The following is a 20016-nucleotide window of genomic DNA, read 5'->3' as shown; positions in this document are numbered from 1 at the left end:
GAGGGATCATATTTTCATTTTGAAGCAGCCTCCTTATCTTACTGTAATTAATCATTTTGGGAGACAGCATATAATTAATAGTTAAGAGCCAGGCTCTGGTGTGGAATAAGCAAGCGGTATTATCTGAAGCCAGGCATTTACTGTGTGTGTAAACTTAGGCAAAGTTAATCAATTTTCTCCTCTGGAGAAGGGTTTTAAACCTCAGTCTTTCCAAAGGTGGTTGTGAGGTTTATATAAGATAATATGGTTCATATACACCTCAGGCTCTTATTTAAGGGCAGTGTTATTACTGTTATTAAAACAGAGGTTCTTTCTTTCTTTTTTTTTTTATTTTTTAAAATTTTTATTTATTTCTAGGAGAGAGAGAGAGACAGCGTGAGCAGGGGAGGGTCAGAGAGAGAGGGAGTCACAGACTGAAACAGGCTCCAGGCTCTGAGCTGGCAGTCAGCACAGAGCCCGACGCGGGGCTCGAACCCACGAACCGCGAGATCATGACCTAAGCGAAAGTCGGACGCTTAACCGACTAAGCCACCCAGGTGCCCCCAGAGGTTCTTTCTAAACGAGTAGTATTTTTCTCAGAGTTCTTAGTTTGAGGTCACATAATTTTTTTTCTCCTTAGCAGGAGAGTGAGGAGCTCCCTTCGGTGACACAAAGCTAACAACAACAGCAGCAGCAGCAGCAGCAACAACACCTAACTAGCGGTTTCCTTCTATTTCCGGAGCACTCCACAACTTCATAACCTCGTTTAACTTCCCAGAAGGTAGCACTCTTTCGTCCGTTCACTTTACTAATTAAATATAAGGTTTCCCACGGTTTCCTGTTGGCTCAGATCCACACAACACATGAGAGCTGGGGACTCAAAGTCTGACCGGCCTTTTGACTCAAGCCTCTGTATTTGTCCTATAGCTGCTAACTGCAAGCATGAATGGATTTCTTGGAAATGCTAGTATTTAGAACTGAGATTTCTTATGATTAAACACAAGGAAAGAGATCAGTTGTTTATAACATCTTTCTGGCAAAAGAGGATTTAAAAATTTTATCAATTACATGTATCATCACTGGACATCCCAAGAAGTTTTTTTTTTTTTTTTTTAAACATTTATTTATTTTCAGAGAGAAAGAGAGGCAGAGAGAGGATCCCAAGCAAGCTCTGCACTGTCAGCACACAGCCCCACGTGGGGCTTGATCTCATGAACTGTGAGGTCACGAATTGAGCCTAAATCAAGAGTTGGCTGCTTGACCGACTGAGCCACCCAGGCACCCCTGGACATCCCAAGAAGTTTTGATGGGGATTCTCTATATGAAGCATCAAGACTATGTACGTTCTAGAACGTGATGGAACATAACTGTCACCACAGACTGGAGTTCTGGGGTGGATGGGGGCCGGCGAGGGCAGAGTCAGGATGAGTCCCCAGGTGACAAGGAGGTTAGGAAGGTTGCTGAGAATTAATTTCAAAAGAATGATTTATGTGCATACACGTTTAAAAAATAAAAAGGGTATTTTGGGCAGGGAATAAAAATGAGGGCTGGGTTTATGAGCCTATTTACTTGCATCTCTGTGAGGACCCCAGTCCAGTTACGGTGTGTGCCAAGGCACATAATCTTTCAGTACTGGCTCCTCTGGCTCCTTCCACTGCATTCAAAATGGTCTATCCACATTTTATGAGCGGTTTCGAGTATTTCATGGCATCATTTGTTAATGGAATTGTTCGTGGCATCTTGAATCTGTTTTCTCAGCCCGTGCTTCCCCCTGCTATCCAGGGGTATCTGTTGGAAAAGATTTCTGATAGATGCATTTGACAGTGGGATAATCAAAACCATTATCTATTACTTTTAAGGAAATTTGTGATCAGCAATATCCATACATGTGAAATATTATATATGTGAGTGTGGAAGGAACTTCATTTGACTTTTTATGGGATGGTCAGCATCCTGCGACACAATGTTAGACTAGCAACTGTTTTTCAGTGTTTCTGAAGAATCTGGCAGACACTCCTAGGTGCATATCAAATTGTTCAGCCTCACTCTTCAAATATGTAGAATTAAGATAATTTCAAGTATGCTACCCATAGCCATTGTATTTAAATTCAAATCCAACACTGAGAAATTCAAATTGGAGTATCTACTGTGTTTTAAAATTGCTTGTGTGAAGTTAAATTCTACCTCCCAATATTTAGTCAGTAAGTGTGTACCCAGCATTTTCTACGTTTTAGGCACTGTGCTAGGTACTGGGGTTACGGCAGCAAAAAAACTTAAGATAGACACTGATCAGAGAATTACTCCAATATAAAATTGCAGTTATGAAGGAAAACTGCCTAACATTATGAGAAAATATAATTACAGTACATTTGAAAAAAAAAAACAAAAAACAAAAAAGAAACCATTCATTCAGCCCAACTCTGGGGAAAAGACAGAAAGAGGCTGTTGCAAGTGGAGGTGGGGCAAACAGCAAGCGGGCCAATGTATTCTGGAAGCAAGCAAGATGGTGCGACCTTGGACCAGCATGGCGGTGGTGGGTATGGCATGTTGGTCTGTAGGGACTGAAAAACTGTGTAAACTCTAGGAGCCCAGAATTCGGGTCCACCACAACCTGGCCTCCCCCGATCTCTCTGGTCACTTCGTGCACCCCCTGGAGCGCCACGGGCATCAGCCTCACCTTGGACCTGGCATTACCAGCAGGCTCCAATTCATGACCTTCGCGGGACCACTGCGTGTGTCTGTTCCCTCGTCCCGCTGCTGGTCTGCCTGCTGAGATGGCCAGCGATTATCAGCGGCAGTTAAGTGGACAACTACTAAACACCAGCTCTGACCCACAGCTTTGTGGGAAGTACTTCTACAAGCTCTCACAGCGTTCTTGCCCAAGCTCTGGCAGCTGCCAGCATTCGGTTCATCCCCGCTGCTGGGCAGCGTTCCACTGAGGACACTACAGTTTACTTCTCTGCGGAAGGGCATCTGGGCTGTTTCAGGGCTTGGCTGTCCAAAGTAAAGTTACTTTGAACATTGTTACATAAAGCTTTTTCTAGATACACATTCTTATTTCTCTGGGATAAAATTCGTAGGTGTGGAATTACTGGTTCATAGGGTAGATCCATGTTCAACAATTTTATTTATTTTTATTATTTATTTAAAAAAATATTTTTGAGGTGGGGGGGAAGGAGACAGAGGATCAGAAGCGGGCTCTGCCCTGACAGCAGTGAGCCTGATGTGAGGCTTGAACTCACGACCCCTGAGATCATGACCTGAGCTGAAAGTCTGAAGTTCAACGGACTGAGGCCCCCAGGTGCCCCTATGTTCAACGTTTTAAAGAAACGGCCAAATGTCTCACAGCTGTGCTATTTTACACAGGCATGCGCCCTAGTTGCCCTGCAGGCTTGCTGACACTTGGTGCTGTCTGGTTAGCTGTTCCAGCGGGGGCGTGCCGTGGAGTCCCACTGAGGCTTTCCCCTGCATTTCCAGTTCCTGGGCGCTCAATGGCTCTGAGCACTTTTGCCTCTTCTTCACGGCCATCTGAATATACACTTCTGTGAAATTTCTGGTCGAGGTTCTGCCTATTATAAAAATTGGGTTATGTTTTTCTTATTGAGCTGCATGGTTTCTTTATATAGTTTAGATAAAAGTCCTTTGTCAGATACATGTGTTGCAAAGATGTTTTCCCTGACTGTGGCTGATCTATTTTTTTAATGATGTCCTCTGATTAGGAGATGTCTGAAATTTTGATGAAGTCCGATTTCAAAATCTATTCTTCATTTCAATTTTTCCAATCTTTTTTCCTATGAGCTTTATAAATTTAACTTTAACCTGAAGTCATGAGCCATCTCAAATTAACATCTGTAAAGGGTTTGAGGTGTGTGTGTGGAGGGGAGGGGGAATCAAACCTATCCCCATCTACTCAAATATCTAATTGTTACAGCATTACTTACTGGAAAGACCATTCTCTACCCACTGAACTGCTTTGGTGCCCTCAAAAACAATTAAGGGTGGGTCCATTTCCAGACAGTCACTGGCCTGTGACCCACACTTTCACTGGACCACGGGTCTCCATTACTCTGGTTTTATAAGTCGGGAAGTTAGTGTTCCAAACCCGCTCTTCACTGAATTTAAACAAACAAGCAAACAAAACTACCTGTAGAGGTTTTAAACTATACTGAATTTATAGATAATTTCAGGGAGAATCAGCATCTTTATCAATATTGAGTCTTCTGGTGCAAAAGCATGGGTATGTACCTCCATTTAGCTTGGTCTTCATTACTTTCCATAAGCAATGTTTTACTAACTGTGGTCAGTGTAGAGCTCTTGCTCATACTTGGTAAATTCTCACACATCGACTGGTGGAAATGGAAAGCGTAGAGCCACTTTGAAAAAGCAGTCAGACAGTTTCTTAAAAAGTCAAACATAATATTACCCTGGACTTGGCCACTCCACTCCTAGATATCCACTCGAGGGAAGTGGGAATGCGTGCTCACACAGACTTGGACGTTAGTGTGCACAACAGTGCCATTCATAAGAGCTAAGAAGTGGAAACAACCCTGTTATGAATCACCTAGGAAATGCTTACGAAAGTGTAGCCTACCCATAAATGGAACACCGTTTGGTAATAAAGAATACCGGTTAATGTTATAATGGGGGAGAACCTCAAAAGCATAACGCCAAGCAAAAACTACTGATGTAAACGATCAGACATTTTGATTACATCTATAAGGTGCCCAGAAAAGGGAAATCTGGAAAAATAAAAATGAGATCGGTGGTGGCGTGGGGCTGGAGCTAGGGAAGGGATTCACGGCGAAAGGCACAAGGGAGTTGATGGCAATGACAAAGATGTTCCCAGGTGGGATTAGGGGGCTGCACAACTCTGTAAATTTACTAAAAGTAATTACATTTTTAAAATCTAAATGGTGAATTTTACAGCATGTAACATATATGTCAATAAAGCTGTTTAAAAATGATCCTAGGTATTTTATGTTTTTTAATGCTACTGCACATGGGGTCTCTGGGGGGCTGTCTTCCACTTGTTAATTGCTAGTACACAGAAACACAGGACTCCTATACTGACTGCATTACAATTGATAAATTCACTGATTTGTTTCAGTAGTTTTTTAGCAGGTCTCTGAGGACTTGGAACCACGTGATCATGTTATCTGTGAATACAGTTTACTTCTTCCTTTTCAATCTGTATGCCTATCATTCCTTTTTGCTCACCTGCCTGCACAGACGGGATCTCCCACTCAGCACAACGCCAGCGCAAGCGGGGGTGTGGCAAGCCTGCTGTGTCCCCAGTCTTAGCAGGAAAGCATGGGCTGTTCCAGTTAAGCATGATGTCAGCTTGATGGTGTGTTTGTGTGTGTGTGTGTGTGTGTGTGTGTGTGTGTGTTCTGGCAGGTTTTTAATCAAGTTGGGAAAAACTGCCCTGTATTCCCAGTTTGCCCACGTGTCTATTTGCTACTAATCACTAATGTATGTGAAATTCTGTCAAACATTTTTCTTGCAAAACAATCACATGATTCTCAATGACTTAGTTAACGTGGTGAATTATACACCGATTTACTTTCATATATTATAGAAATCTTGCGTTGCTGAGATGAACTCTACTTGGTTGTGGTAAAGTAACAGATTCGTGATGCGCTAATAAATTTTGGTAATGGAATTTGCAATTATGATCATGAGGGATAATCTCCCCACCTCACGATCCTTAACCATATCTGCAAAGTCCCTGCTGCCGCGTAAGGAACCCAAGGTCCTGGGGACTGGGGGGTGGGCATTTTTGAGAGCGGTCACAGGCCAGGGCGTCCGTGAGTGCTGGCAACAGCCTCGTCCTGTAGCTTCAGAGATTTAAGTCTGCAAGCCCCTTCAGCCGTCCTGACATTACAGGATAGGAAGCTACGACCACATGTTCTTGGATAGTTAAAACATTTGGTCCCAGACTATTCAAAAATATCTCATCCCAAAGGGAAATCTGAAGTTTTCTATTCGAAGGATTTAAAATTGCAAATTCAAATGGCAGAATACACGAGACAGACCCGCAGAGACCTTTTGCACAGGCCTCTGCGCCGGCAGATGTCCCTGGGGCAACCTCTGTTCCCTCCTTCAAGTCTTAGATCACCTCCTCCGTGAAGGTGAACATGACTGTCATATTTAGACATGAGCAGCACTAGACGTGAGCTCTACTAGGGCACAATCTTTATTCTTTTTGTTCACTGATGCTTACCAAGCATCCAGGATAGTTATTGGCACACAGTAGGTCCTCAACAGTCGTTTGTTGAATGGAAGAATGGAAGCCATTACAGAAATGCCAATAACTTATTTCTTTGGGAAACATTTACTTAGCAACTATCTGCCAGGCACTGGGAAGGTATAAGTAATACCTCACTTACATGATGCTTATTAGTTAAGAAGGGTAGTTCTCTACATTGGCTGCCCTTCGGAATTATCTGTAGAGTTTAAAATCTTTCAGACAGCTGTGCTACACCTTGACCCAGATTAACAATAAGAAACAGGAGACTGGTCGGGCACCTACTTTTTCTTTTTTTTTTAAGGCTGTATCAGCGATGCTTCTGCACAGCTGGAGTGGGGACTACATGCGTTTTCACAGGAGATGATAACGTACTGTGTTTCCAGTGGAGGAACTTTTAAACAGATACGGACTTCTTGAATGTTATCTGTTTCACTGAAAACACAGGTAGATCACTTCTCTGACCAGCAATGAACTAGGTATTGAGAACAGAAAGATGAATACAAAGGGTCCTTGCTATTGAGCGCCTCTCTGTATAAAAAGGAGACAGATTCTCAATAGTCTAGTAGGCGCCACTGGGGAAGACGGGCAAGGAAAGCATTTTGAAAACACGGAAGATCGGCTTAGTGCTTAACAGACCAAGGAGGGAAGGGGATGTGCCGTGTAGGGAGGGTCAGGGGAGCCTGCTGGATGAGAAAACCACAGATTCAAGGAACCCACTGCTCCAGTGCAAGCAATTTGGCAAAAGGACTAAACAATAAAGAAGAGCAAATCATCCTGTTTGTGCCATTACGGAAAAGTCGAGAAAAAATTACATGTAATCTTTAGACAAATATGCCAAATAACCACAATGTCTTTAAAAGGTCTATGCAAGGAAAATAACTGAAGGAGCCATGAAGGAATTGCATCTACTCTCATAAGTTACTCTTTGACATATATTTAATGTGTAATCGAGCAAATTGCCCACAAGCCGTGACTGAACAATTCAATATAAGGTTGGAATGTAGCAGTGGGTGACCTGACATGAGGCTACAGACAAAATCGGGGCCACATCAAGAGACGCCTTGCTGCCGTGATGGCTTCTCATGGATGGGATGGTTGTCTACTAATCCTTTAATCCATTCTATTTAACAATTAATTGCTAGCACTAACAATCTTGTTAGAGCGCTAAGATTACAAACTGCCAAGGCTGAACACCATGCCCCTCTTCAGAAATCTTGCTTTTCAATTTGTCATACACGTGTTTCATCTCTCTGTAATCACATGGTCCTTGATCATAAACTTCAAATAACCCGAGGGGTAATCACTGTCCTGGAGAAGCACAAGCCTCCACCAGAGCTGTGTAACATATGGTATGCAGCCACACTGTCTTTCCAAAATTCAAAAATTCTGGACCTCAGACTCTTAGCCCCAAGGATTTTCAGATAATTACAGTGATGATGGCTGACGACAGCATTTACGACGGGCCAGGAACTGTTCCAGTGCTTTCCGTATACCTAAACTAGTTACCTCTAGAAGAGTACTATGCGGTGGTTACTGCTACCACCACCCACGTCTTACAGCCCAGGAGCCGGAGCAAAGGTTAGGTCAGGCAGCCTCAGCTGCCCTGTTAACCGACACAGAACGGTGATCACATCCAGGAGCTAACCCTCCCTCCTCATGAACCGGGTCCTGACTCAGCCTCACTTAAGGCACTGTTTTATCTGTGTTACTTTGGCCGAAGTGATACGTATCGGTGTTCCCCCCACATCTAAAATGTCGTATCTCCTTCCCTGGTATTTGCCAGAAACTGCTTATTCTTGTTAAAGCGCTGGTGAACATACTTCCGCTGTCAGACACTCATTGACAAGTTCAGTTCAGACACCCACTGTACAAATAAGGAGTCAAAGGTTACGGGCACTTTTAAGGCTCTTGATGAACACTTGTAAGCTACTTTCCAGAAGGAACCCCCTTTCCCCCGCCTCATAGTGACAAGTAGAAGGGCAAATCCAATCTGTACTATGTCTGAGTGATTTCAGCCTCTGAAGATGTGAGTCCGGTAAACGAGGTTTGACTAAATTCTGGGAAATTCAAGTGCACTGATGCTCTCCGTTACAAATCATTCTTCATGAGTAACTTCAAGCTTTGACCTCACGTCTGTGCCTCCAAACATTTCAGGGCTCTAATCATCTAAATTAAATGAAGCCTTCAATAACCTTTCTATTTCACAAACGGGGAATCAAAATGGAAAATACAGTTTTATTCGGATTGTCTATTTGTCGGGATTTTACCGACTGGAGATTTCCTCAGAAGAAGGCTGTCCGAGCTTCTAGACGCAGTAACGGAACTCCTAACAGCAGCAGGTGCACAGAGGCAGCAGAGCAAGCCCTCTGACTGTCCGGGCTCACAGGCAGCTCAAGACTTATTCTTGGGCTGCAGAGAAGTCACACAGCCTCTGTGCCCCCATCTCCTCATCTGTGAAATGGGATGATAACAGCAACCTACTCCCATCAGGCTGCAAAACACAGTGTGTGGCACCCAGTACCTGCCGCGTGGCAAGTCCACCGAACTTTTGCTCTGCACGTCGCAGCTGCCATCTCAGCTAGTCATAATCGTACAAGTCAAATACTGTCATCGTTTCACAGCTTAGAGAAGAGGACTGAACACGCAGCCTGGCCCCAAACCATGCCGCTAGGGAATCAATGGGGCTGGGACTCAGATCNTGTCTTTCAAACTAAATCATGTCGCAATTTAACTCAATCATACAGGATTGGTTAGGACAATTCTACAAATCCATAAAACTGCATTTTAACCACGTGTGGGACAAGGCAGGAGGAGATGCAGGGGCGGGGGTGGGGGCCCAAGGCAACCGCTTTATCTACAGACCTTACAATTTTATAGCGAAGGTTTAAGATTGGGGTTTGACCACCAGCGCGCCAACCTTTTGAAAACGCTGTCACATACTCTACATTTCAGCAGCGTCGCTCCTAGCCGGTGCGCACGCTCTCGGCAGCATCTGTCGCGGCTCCGAGCGGCTGATCATAAGCATCGCTTCAGCCTTCTCAACGCTATTAAGCAGATGGCAGTGCTAAATCCAAATGATGTAGGACATCTCCCTGGTGGACTCTGTCTCCACATACTGCCATTACTCTGCAATTCCTCGGTGATAAATCTCGTGTTTTCTCAAGAACACGAAAGAGTGAACTGATGCCGGCAACTGATTTACCACCACTAGCCTGCATCCGCCCCTCGTCCACGTTTCCGTGGGCTTGTAAAGATCACCGTGAGGATCCCACGTGGGGAGTATGGGGCCTGGGTATCCCGCCACGGATTTTCACTTGTTGCCTTCAAGTTAAGCAAAAGAACACGGGCTCAAGCTTTAGGAGAGCTGCGTAGGAGGTTGGACTTGTCAGCTGCGCTACTTCGGTCAAGCTCATGTTTCCTGAGCATTGGTTTCCTTATTTGTAAAAGAAAAACCTGACGCTCCTAGGGGGGTTCTTGGGGATAAAACGAAATAGCAGGCTCGGGAGCATCTGAAACGGTAACAAACACCTCCTAAGTACTTAAGGGATACTTGATTTCTTCAATGTGTGCGAAATTAATGAATCTGGAAAATTTTGTCTTTTTTTTTTTTGGTTTTTATTAATTCTAAGGAATTTCCTGTTGAAGCTATAAAACTTCCTGGCTTGCTTTTAATACAGTCAAAGTATGGAGAGTTCAGTAGCTCAGAGGAAGACCTAAACATGGCTCTGAGACTCACTGGCCACCCTCCCCATCACAGCAGTGGCACGCCCTAGCTGGCCATTACCCAGCGACAGCAGCACTGACTNCCTCTGGCAGGACATCTGCCACCAGGTGTACCACCCAGCCTGCTAGTGACTTAACACGGCTTTTACATTGACTTTGTTTTCACTTCAATGTATCATAATTGAATTACAGCAACATTCATAAAGCATGTGCTTGACATGCTAATTCTAGTTTCCCAGTAACTTAAAAATCCATCATTAGAACTATAAGAAAATGGCCTGCTGTGTGCCGTGTGAAATCATGTTGTGAACACCAGTGATATGTGCACTATTCTTGGGAAAACATTCCTGGAATGGAAAGAGAATGACCTGAAATCAATAGGCACTCTGGTAACTCAGGTCACTTGTTAAAGCTTTCTCTGGGTCTCAGTGTTTTCAAGAATAAAATGGGATTGATCACCTCCACCTTCTAAGGCTGAAGTTAACACCGAGGACACAGACCGCACACTCACGCGCATCTTAGTGACACCAGTATGTTGCAGGGTGTGCCTTTGTTCTGCTCTAGGATCTCAGAAGGAATCAGATATTCTTTTGAGAGTTTACAATTACTAGACACGCAAACTACGACACTGGTCTTTTTTAAAGCTCTTCACCTGTTTTCTCCTCACAAAGATATCTGTTTGTGTGTGAGAGCACCTGGCATCTATTCTCCCCTCAAACTTCCCGAGTCCAACGCAGTGTTTGTACGAGCGATGGTCACCGTGCTGTAGGGCTGCAACTGTCAGTAGGATTATAAATAAAACATCCAGGGGCGCNCCCTCAAACTTCCCGAGTCCAACGCAGTGTTTGTACGAGCGATGGTCACCGTGCTGTAGGGCTGCAACTGTCAGTAGGATTATAAATAAAACATCAAGGGGCGCCTGGGGGCTCAGTTGGTTAAGGTCCGACTTCAGCTCAGGTCATGATCTCGCAATATAAGGGTTCGAGCCCCGCGTCGGGCTCTGTGCTGACAGCTCAGAGCCTGGATCTGCTTCAGATTCTGTGTCTCCCTCTCTCTCTGCCCCTCCCCTGCTCGTGCTCTGTCTCTCTCTGTTTCTCAATAATAAATAAATGGTAAATTAAAAAAAAAAATCCAATAAAGAACGAATCCCACTTAATTGAGAGCGATTTAATTGAGCATATTTACGAAGGGTTTCCAAGACTCAAAACTAGCACTTCTGTGAAGTCTCAAGTCCTGTCAGAGCAGGGTGGGGCAGGACCCCAGGGCCGAGGCCACTTATCACCTGCTCTTTTTTATCCACCAGAGCTATTCAGGAGGTGTGTCTGCAATCAATCAATAACTGTTTCTGAGCTGGTGTATATTAGAACAATTCCAATATTATAAAGAATAGTCCATATTTCTCTTCACAGTAACTGTGCTGACAGCTTGTTACTCATTAAATGTGTGAAGTTAGATAAACAATGCTTTGTTTTACACCACAATATCAGCGCTACCAAGGTCATTACAGAAATCAATGGGGAAATGGAGCTGAACTACACTGAGTTTTCTATCACTCTGCAGGGATTCTCATTTGTACTATAATTTTAATACGAGGTATTTGAAACTTGGGAGAAAAACTTTGTAATTCGTAAAACCTCCTGAGAAAAGCTGTTCTTTCTGCAACAAGACAGCGTCATGAAATGACTGTAGCTTATGAGGTTTGAACGTCATTACTGAAAGGGACCCTATCCCCACAGTAGCTAATAGCGCCCGACGGCCAGCCACTTGGGCCTGCCCTTCTGGTCTATTCTGTTTTCAAGCGGGTGACGGCTGTTCAGTTTGTTCATCCCAGGTGATGGTACACACCGATACTGACCACGGCGGGGGCGGGGGTAGCCCTCCACAGACTCCTCTCTCTCCTCACTCTCCCTGTACATCATTTGCTCACATACTCCCTCCAGATTTACTCGTGGCTTCCTCGTGTGAAATGAGAAGCAGAGGTTTCAAACTGTGGAAGGAGGGCGGGTGTTTACTCAGCACCATGTGCCGGCTGCCTCCCACACTGGCCCCCTCCTCCCACGCCCGTGACTGCCTCCCACAGGGCCCCCGCCTCCCACGCCCGTGACTGCCTCCCACAGGGCCCCCGCCTCCCACGCCCGTGACTGCCTCCCACACTGGCCCCCGCCTCCCACGCCCGTGACTGCCTCCCACAGGGCCCCCGCCTCCCACGCCCGTGACTGCCTCCCACAGGGCCCCCGCCTCCCACGCCCGTGACTGCCTCCCACAGGGCCCCCGCCTCCCACGCCCGTGACTGCCTCCCATACTGGCCCCCGCCTCCCACGCCCGTGACTGCCTCCCACACTGGCCCCCGCCTCCCACGCCCGTGACTGCCTCCCACAGGGCCCCGAAGGCCTGCCTCCCACAAGTCACTATGGATGATATGCCTCCCCCTCCATGGATCCGAAAGACTGTGGGCTTTCCTCTCATTCACCTTTCAGCCTGACCATCTAAAGAGGAAATGAAGTACACATTTTACAAACTGAGGCTTACAGAGGTCAAGTATCTTGCCCAAAGCCACACAAGCAGCAAATATTAACATGGGTTGTAAATACAGGTCGATCAGACTCTTAACCCCTGGGGCCCAGCATTTTTAGATCGCCTCTCTATTAGATGGAGAACCACTTTTGATCTTGTAACTGCACCTGTTTACATGTAGCACGTGCACTACAGCATTAAGAAGTGACATCTACGCACAACACATCAACACAGAAAGTTTAAAAGTATGAATATGTGTGGAGCCTCTCTGCACCTGGTGTGTTGATTTGCTTACCCCAAGGGAATGAGCCCTAATCCAGAGACACCATGCTGTGCTGTCAGGAGAGGGGGGGGGAAAGAGAGAGGGGGAGAGAGAGAGGGAGAGAGAGAGAGAGGCAGGCAGCACACATGCGCACCAGAGTCTTACTGAACACTGCATTATCTAAGAGAAATTTGTAATTTAAAGTGCTCTGGTGGCCACATTAAAAAACCAAAAGGGGCGCCCAGGTGGCTCGGGAGGTTAAGGGCTAACTCTTGATTTAGGCTCAGCTCATGATCTCACAGTTCGTGGGTTCGAGCCCTGCATCAGGCTCTGTGCTGACAGATCGGATCCTGCTTGGGATTCTCTCTCCCTCTCTCTCTGTCCCTCCCCCACTTACTTCTCTTTCTCTCAAATAAATATTTAAAAAAAGCTTTAAAAAACCAAAAGTAAAAAGGAACAAGTAAAATTAATTTTAGTGATAGGCTTGTTTTATAGTCTTTATCTCCCACAAAGGCCTGGGATGCTGCGCTGTGCCCCACGCCTGCGGCACACCCCTCTACCGGCCACACTGCACGCACTCGGCGGCCACCGGAGCTAGCGGCTGCCGTGGAGCACGGGGTGGTTGAACCTGTGCTTGCGCTCCCTCCTCCACACCATGGTGCATGGAAGAACAGTTGCAGAACAGCTCCCCAATCTAAGAGTAGACCAAGTAAAGAATTCTGCAGCAATACTGAACTACACACACACATGTGAGGGGATAACTGAAGTACAAAGTTACTTTTACAGAACGAAGCGGCAAAGTCTGGGACTTTTGGAGGACAGATCATCAAGTGTCCGCGGCATTCTGTTAGTGAGCACGAAGGCGGTGTGCTCCTTGAGGGTAGCGGCAGTGAATGCAATTTGCTGCAAGGAACTAATGTAAAATCGGAAAAATAAGGCTCCTAATTCCGTTAGTCCTGACCCACAACAATAATACGCGGCATAAAGGAAATTTTAGGTTTGACTGAGGTAGTCCACATCCAATGAGGCAATGCTTCCTGATCAGATGGGAGGCCTAAGTCGTATGGGATTCAAGAGCATCACAAAGTATTAGATTTCTGAATACCACTTACGGGAAATACTAATAGGAATTAGTTCCAGCCACTGAGATCAAAGCCGTGACAAAAGGAGTGGAAAGGCAACGGAACAAAGTACAAAGAGAAGGCTTTGGGGCCAAGATGGGTTTGAAGCACTGCTCAGCCTTTCGCATGTGGATGCTGATTTAACCTCTCTGAACCTGTAGGCAAGGGAATGACACACTGAGGCTTGAATTTTGCACTATCTCGGGACATGCTGAGAGGGGACAGAGAACTGACATGAAGCCCGTGAAACGACACCAAGCACAGAGTAAACACTCAAGTCACTGAAGATGATGGTGGTAGTGATCTCCTTTTTTTTTTTTTCCTTTTTTTACTAAGTTTGTTTATTTATTTTGAGAAAGGGGGCAGGGGCAGAGAGAAGGAGAGGAGAAGAATCAGTGGTGATTGCCTTGTTAATACTCACTGATTGGTCCTAGGGATGATCGGAAAGTTTGGTATCCTAACTGGTTTACACTAGATTTCTAATTCTGCGACATTTAGTGTGGTGCTTAACCCAGTGTTATAATGTGTGCGCGTTATGGGGTGGAGTGTGGTCCCCACCCCAAATCCTATGTTGAAGCCCAGCCCCCCGCACTGGGGGGGGGGAGTGTACTTAGAGAGGGGGCCCTTAAAGAGGTGACTAAGTTAAATGAGGCTGTGCGTGGGTCCTAATCCAATCTGACCGGTGCCGTCAGAAGAGAGGAACCGTGGACCCGCAGGAGACCAGAGATGCAGGTGCACAGAGAAAGAGCCTGTGAGGACACAGCCAGAAGGCGGCCATGTGCAAGCCCAAGGGAGAAGCCTCCGGAGAAACCAAACACCCCAACACCTTGACCTTGGGCTTCTAGCCTCTATAACTGGGAGAAAATAAAATTCTGTCGCTTCAGCCACCCAGACTGTGGCGTTTCGTTGCAGTAACTCTAGCAAAGTTAATACAGGGCATAAGGCCACCTTGTCACCCTCCTCCTCAGGATAGCTGCTCCTCCTCAGTTTCCACTAGAGCCACTGCTTAGTCACCCCCGGAAAGGCTGTGTGTGTGTGGTGGGGAGACCACTGTGGTGGGACACGGCCATCGGGGGACACGCACAGCCAGGCCCTCAGTTCAAAGCCTGCTCGTCTGCTTGTACGCTGTGTGATCTTAGGCAAGTTGTCTAATTCTTATAAATCACAGTTTCCTTCTTCTTTAAAAGGACTGATGTTGATGTCACGGGTCACGAGGATTAAACAGACACTCAGAGCACCTAACCGAGAGCGGCTTTTGCACGTGTCCATGTGTGCCCCTGTCACACAATCTCTGTCCTCCGGCAGGTATGACGAGTCGCAACACTGAAAAGATCACTTCAAAGAAGGCAGACTGGCTGTCATGCAAGATGGCTTTGTAAGGGAGTCCTCCCCGACATTTAAAGGCCGCACAATGTACCAGCCTCCTAACTGGTCGCTGCCTCCAGGCTTTACCGCCCGTCAGTCCAGCCCCTCTGAGGCCGTGGAATGATCTGAAACTCACCGTGCCTCCCATGTGACTCTTTGGGGTTCCGGGCCGCTGGCCGCCTGCAGCACGGAGTCTCAGCCGCTTGGTCGGGAGAGCGCGGCCTCTCCTCCCCCAGCACCCTGCCACGCCTCACCCCTTCTAGCTCTGCCCGGGAACTGGAGCTGCAGACAGCACGCACTGCCCCCAGCGCACCCTGCTCTTCCAGCCTGGTGAAATGCCCTTCCCCGTCTGTACCCTAGTGACTCCTACTCAGCCTTCCCTCTCTCAGTGACATGTCCTCAGTGCGCTCAACCAGACTTTAGCGCTGTCTTGTTCTGGAAATACTGTTCTGAACTGATTACCATATTACATTACTCTGGCCTGTGAGCTTTCCAAAGAAAGGGTCTTTGCCTCAATAATCTTTGTATCCCAAGCGTCATGCAGTGTCCCTGACACACACGGATGTTCAGCAAATGTTGGCTGAATGAATGACCAAAGGAATGAACACTCGTGATCAATCAGATTCACAATGCTGTTACTCCAACATTAAGACTCCAAGCTCTCTAAGTTGAGGCTGACAGTCTGGATCGGTCATCTACTTCTCTGAGCCCTCTGTTCGTCATCTGTAAAAGACACATTAGCTCCTGCTTTAACTATTCAGACTCAATGAGACACTCAAGTAAAAGGCTTACACTCCACATGGGATTTCAGGCAAACCACTTAATCGTGTGCTCTGTGCTGCTTTTCTTCATCTCTACAGTGAGAACAGTGCCCCACACTTGGTAAGGTTGCCTGGACACTGAAATGAGATACTGTGTGACGTCCTGGCTGGCATCTACTAGTGCCCCCGTCCCCCGGGCCATGCCAACACCCTCAAGGATACCAGCACAACGCACAGGCTTCTACTCCCAAAGATCGAGACCGAGTTGAGAGTCCAAGTCTGAAGGGTCTTAATTGTTACAAGTTATAGGAGAAAAACACGTGACCTGAGCCTAAAAGAAAACAGGATTTTATATCCTTGTCAACCTCAGTATCAGAGCTCACGTAGAACAAACAGTAGCTGCCTGTGCGAAGCTGCCTGGCAGTACATGAGTTCTGAAGTGATTTATGCTTCATCAAAACAGCCACATGATTCGTATTTTTTATGCTTCATAAAGCCGATATTTTGTTCTGTATATACGTCTTTCATTGTCCCCCACTTAGAATTTTAAACATAAAGCAGGAAGTTTCTAGGCATTTAGGAAAACATTCTGAACAGAATAAACACTGATTTCATATATCAATGAACATCAAGATATATTATCACAAGCGGTAACTATGAAGCTCTGTTTTGCCTCTGATAACACTTACTTATTTCTGGGTAAATACTTCTTTAGAAAATGAACCAGAGCTAACTCATTATTCACAAATACGAATCTGGAGTTGTTAGAAAGCAGGACCACGGCTGCTGGGAAACAGAAACCTTCTCTGAATGCTGAACAAAATTCGGGGCTTTCGTCCTTAGGCACTGACAATGCAGGAGAGTTCCACGTTGCTCGTGTGATCTGGGGCACTTGAAGGGCCCCAGACTTTGAAGACACTGTTCCTCCTTAGAATATACCGAACACGGAGTTAAAATTTTAGAGTAAAAAAAACCTTCAATTTTTATTTTTCAAGCCTCATGGCTTTAACACTACATTAAATTTTGGAGGACTGATGCATGCTAGATGGTAAGACAGAGAGTGCTTCTCCAATTAAAATAAACAAGAAATGAAGCAAGCGAAGTCAGATTACCCTCCTTGTCTACTCATCACCCGTTTCCCAGGGTGTGTGGATGCAGAAGGGCACAGGTGTCTGGTAACAGGGTCTAGTCAGAGATGGTCTCTTACCTTTGGGCAGGGGTGCTATAGCTGTTATCATAGGAATCATAGCTCTGTTCATCATAAGCAGTGCCATATCCATCATCATAGTCCTACAATAAAACAGGACAAGCATAAAAAAAGTTCAGAAAAGTTTCTGGAAGAAAGAACCACTCTGCTTTTAGTGACTCTTTATTAATTCAGCTGACAGGTAACTGTATATCTAATTATAGTGTAAAGAAAATATTAAGAGTGACATCAGTGAAGGTGACAAGTAAGAACTTCCAAAAATTCTCTCTACAAAAGCAAAAAGAAACTGGCAAAAATTGTTAGAATCAACAGTCTCAAAACTCTGGAAATTAACAAAAGGTTTGCAGAGATCTAAGGGGCATTTATTTTTAAAGATCTGGCTGAACCTTGGTAGGAGCAGTGGGCTCTGTGATGTTTTAATGAATCCTATTCCCACCTTTCACTCCCAGCTCTGCAGGAGCCTTCAACACCCACAGCCTTAACCACAGTGGACTCCAGCAGGCTGGGGGCCACCGGAGGGGGAGGACAGGGTGGAGCTCTTTCAAAACCTCATTCCCTGAGGACTGCATCGGACCTGGCTTGGACTCATCTAATGCAAAAAGCCTCTTCCCTGGGGGTATTTAAAGAAAATAAATAGAGGCAATGATATAAGATTTCAGCTGCTTGTGGTGGTGGAACAAACAACAGTCTCATCAAAAGCCACCAAAAAAGTGGAAGGACGAGACATCCACTCTCCCTTTCAACAGCTCGGACACCCTCCGGGGGATCCAGAGGGCTACCTTCCTGCACAGTGCCATGTACATGCCTGGAAAGACCGGGGAAGACCCTGGGGTCTCCTCGGGATGACCTTGAGGTTCAGCCCAAGAAGGAAAGGCAAGGCCAAGGAGAGAGTTAGTTGTAAACCAACTGGCTGAAGTCTTAAAGATCTACTGTTCTAACCTGTCTGGAACTTAGTTTCCAGGCATTCAATAAGATCTCCATCGAATCATTAGCTGACCACTAAGGTAACCGGAAACACCTCAGGGACAACACATGACACACTTTACAAAATGAATTTGGAAAAGGCACTAAATAAAAAAAAGAAAACAGAAAATACTGGAAGGAAGGAGAATTTGATTTCCATAGCTGACACGTTAAATGTCCAGTCTTAAAAAAAAAAAGATTAGGGGATATGTAAAGAAACACAAAAATATGGTTCATATACAAGAAAAATGTAATCCCTCAGGAAGATGGTCCCTCAGGAAGATGAGACACTGGACTTACAAGACAAAGACTTTAAATCAGTTACTTGAAATATATCTTAAAAACTAAAGCATCCTCTGAGTCTAAACAACTAAAGTATGAGAACAATGTCTCACCACATAGAAAATATTAATATGGATATAGAAAGAGTAAAGAATCCAAAGCAATTCTTGAGTCGTAAAGTATAACTGAAATGGAAAAATTCATCAGAGAGGTTCAACAGCAGATAAAACTATGTAAAAGACTACTTAAGTAAACCTGAACGTAGGTCAATTGAGATTATCCATTCTGAGCAAGAAGACACAAAAGGATAAGGAAATGTGAACAGGATCTCAGACACCTGTGCAACACCATCAAACATGAGCATTTGCATCATGAGATACCCAGAAAGAGAGGACAATAAGAAGCAGCAAGACTATACAGAGAAATAATGGCTAAACACTTCCCAAATTTGAGGAAAAACCTTAATCTATACAACCAAGAAGTCCAAAACACTAAAAGAAAGGTAAGCTAGAAACATCAAAATGTTGAAAGACAAAGACAAAGAGAGGATCTTAAAGCAGCAAGCCAGAGGCCATTCATCATGTGCAAGAGATTATCAATAAGATCAAAAGCTGATTTCTCAAGAAAAACCATGGAGGCTGGAAGACTATGAGATTCCACATTCCAAGTACCAAAAGCAAAAGACTGTCAACTAAGAATTCTATAACCAGCCAAACTGTCCTTCAAAAATGGAAACATTAGGGGCCCCTGGGTGGCTCGGTTGGTTAAGCGTCCAACTTCATTTCAGGTCATGATCTCATGGTTCGTGAGTTGGAGCCCAGCATCAGGCTCTGTGCTGACAGCTCAGAGCCTGGAGCCTGCTTTGGATTCTGGGTCTCCCTCTCTCTCTGCCCTTCCTTGCTTATGCTCTGTCTGTCTCTCTCTCAAAAATAAATAAAACGTTTAATTTTTTTTAATGGAAAAATTAATACATTCTCAGGTAAACAAAAACAGAATTCATCAATAGCAGATATGTCCTCCACAAAAGAGCAAAAGGAGTCTTTAATGTAAAGTAAAAAGTCATTAGATAGTAATTTGAGTCCACATGAAAAAATAAGTAACACTGATACAGGTAGCTACTTAGGGGAATACAAAACTATAAATGTGTTTTTGTAGTAACTCTTTTTTCTCGTATTTGATTTAAAGGCCAACTGAATGAAGAACTAATTACAAATCTGTATTGATGGACACAAGATATATGAAGTTGCAATCTGCAAAACAGTGACAACACAAAGGTGGGCAGGTGGGGACAGAGCTAAAGAGGAGCAAAGTTCTGTGTTCTGTTAAAATCAAGTTCTAAAAAAGACTGATATAACCTAAAAAGTAAATTGTAATCTACAGGGCAGGCTAAGAAAATAATTTGAAAAAAAATAAAAAGTAGAAAAAGAAATGACAGTGGAATTAAAGTGATGCAATTAAAAAAAAAATCTAACAACAAAGGGGGAGAAGTAAGGTACCAAAACGACATAAAACATAGGATTAAAAAAAAGCATAGTGGCAGATGTAAATCCTACCTTATCTGTAACTACACTAAATATAAATGGATTAAA

At 44.9% G+C, this 20016-nt stretch overlaps 1 protein-coding gene across 3 annotated transcripts in view; it reads right to left on the bottom strand.

Moving 5' to 3' along the window:
- Positions 1 to 20016, bottom strand: part of KHDRBS3 (KH RNA binding domain containing, signal transduction associated 3) — a 180677-nt gene that overhangs the window by 19971 nt on the left and 140690 nt on the right. For all 3 annotated transcript variants that reach the window (XM_077749986.1, XM_077749987.1, XM_077749988.1), the window contains exon 7: positions 17183 to 17265. In XM_077749986.1, the coding sequence (XP_077606112.1) occupies positions 17183 to 17265 (83 nt within the window). The remainder of the gene's footprint in view (positions 1 to 17182; positions 17266 to 20016) is intronic.

The sequence above is a fragment of the Crocuta crocuta genome, unplaced genomic scaffold (assembly GCF_008692635.1).
Source record: "Crocuta crocuta isolate KB4526 unplaced genomic scaffold, BGI_CrCroc_1.0 scaffold119, whole genome shotgun sequence".
NCBI lineage: Eukaryota > Metazoa > Chordata > Mammalia > Carnivora > Hyaenidae > Crocuta > Crocuta crocuta.
The sequence above is the reverse complement of the archived record's forward strand: the minus strand, read 5'-3'. Positions and strand labels throughout refer to the sequence as shown.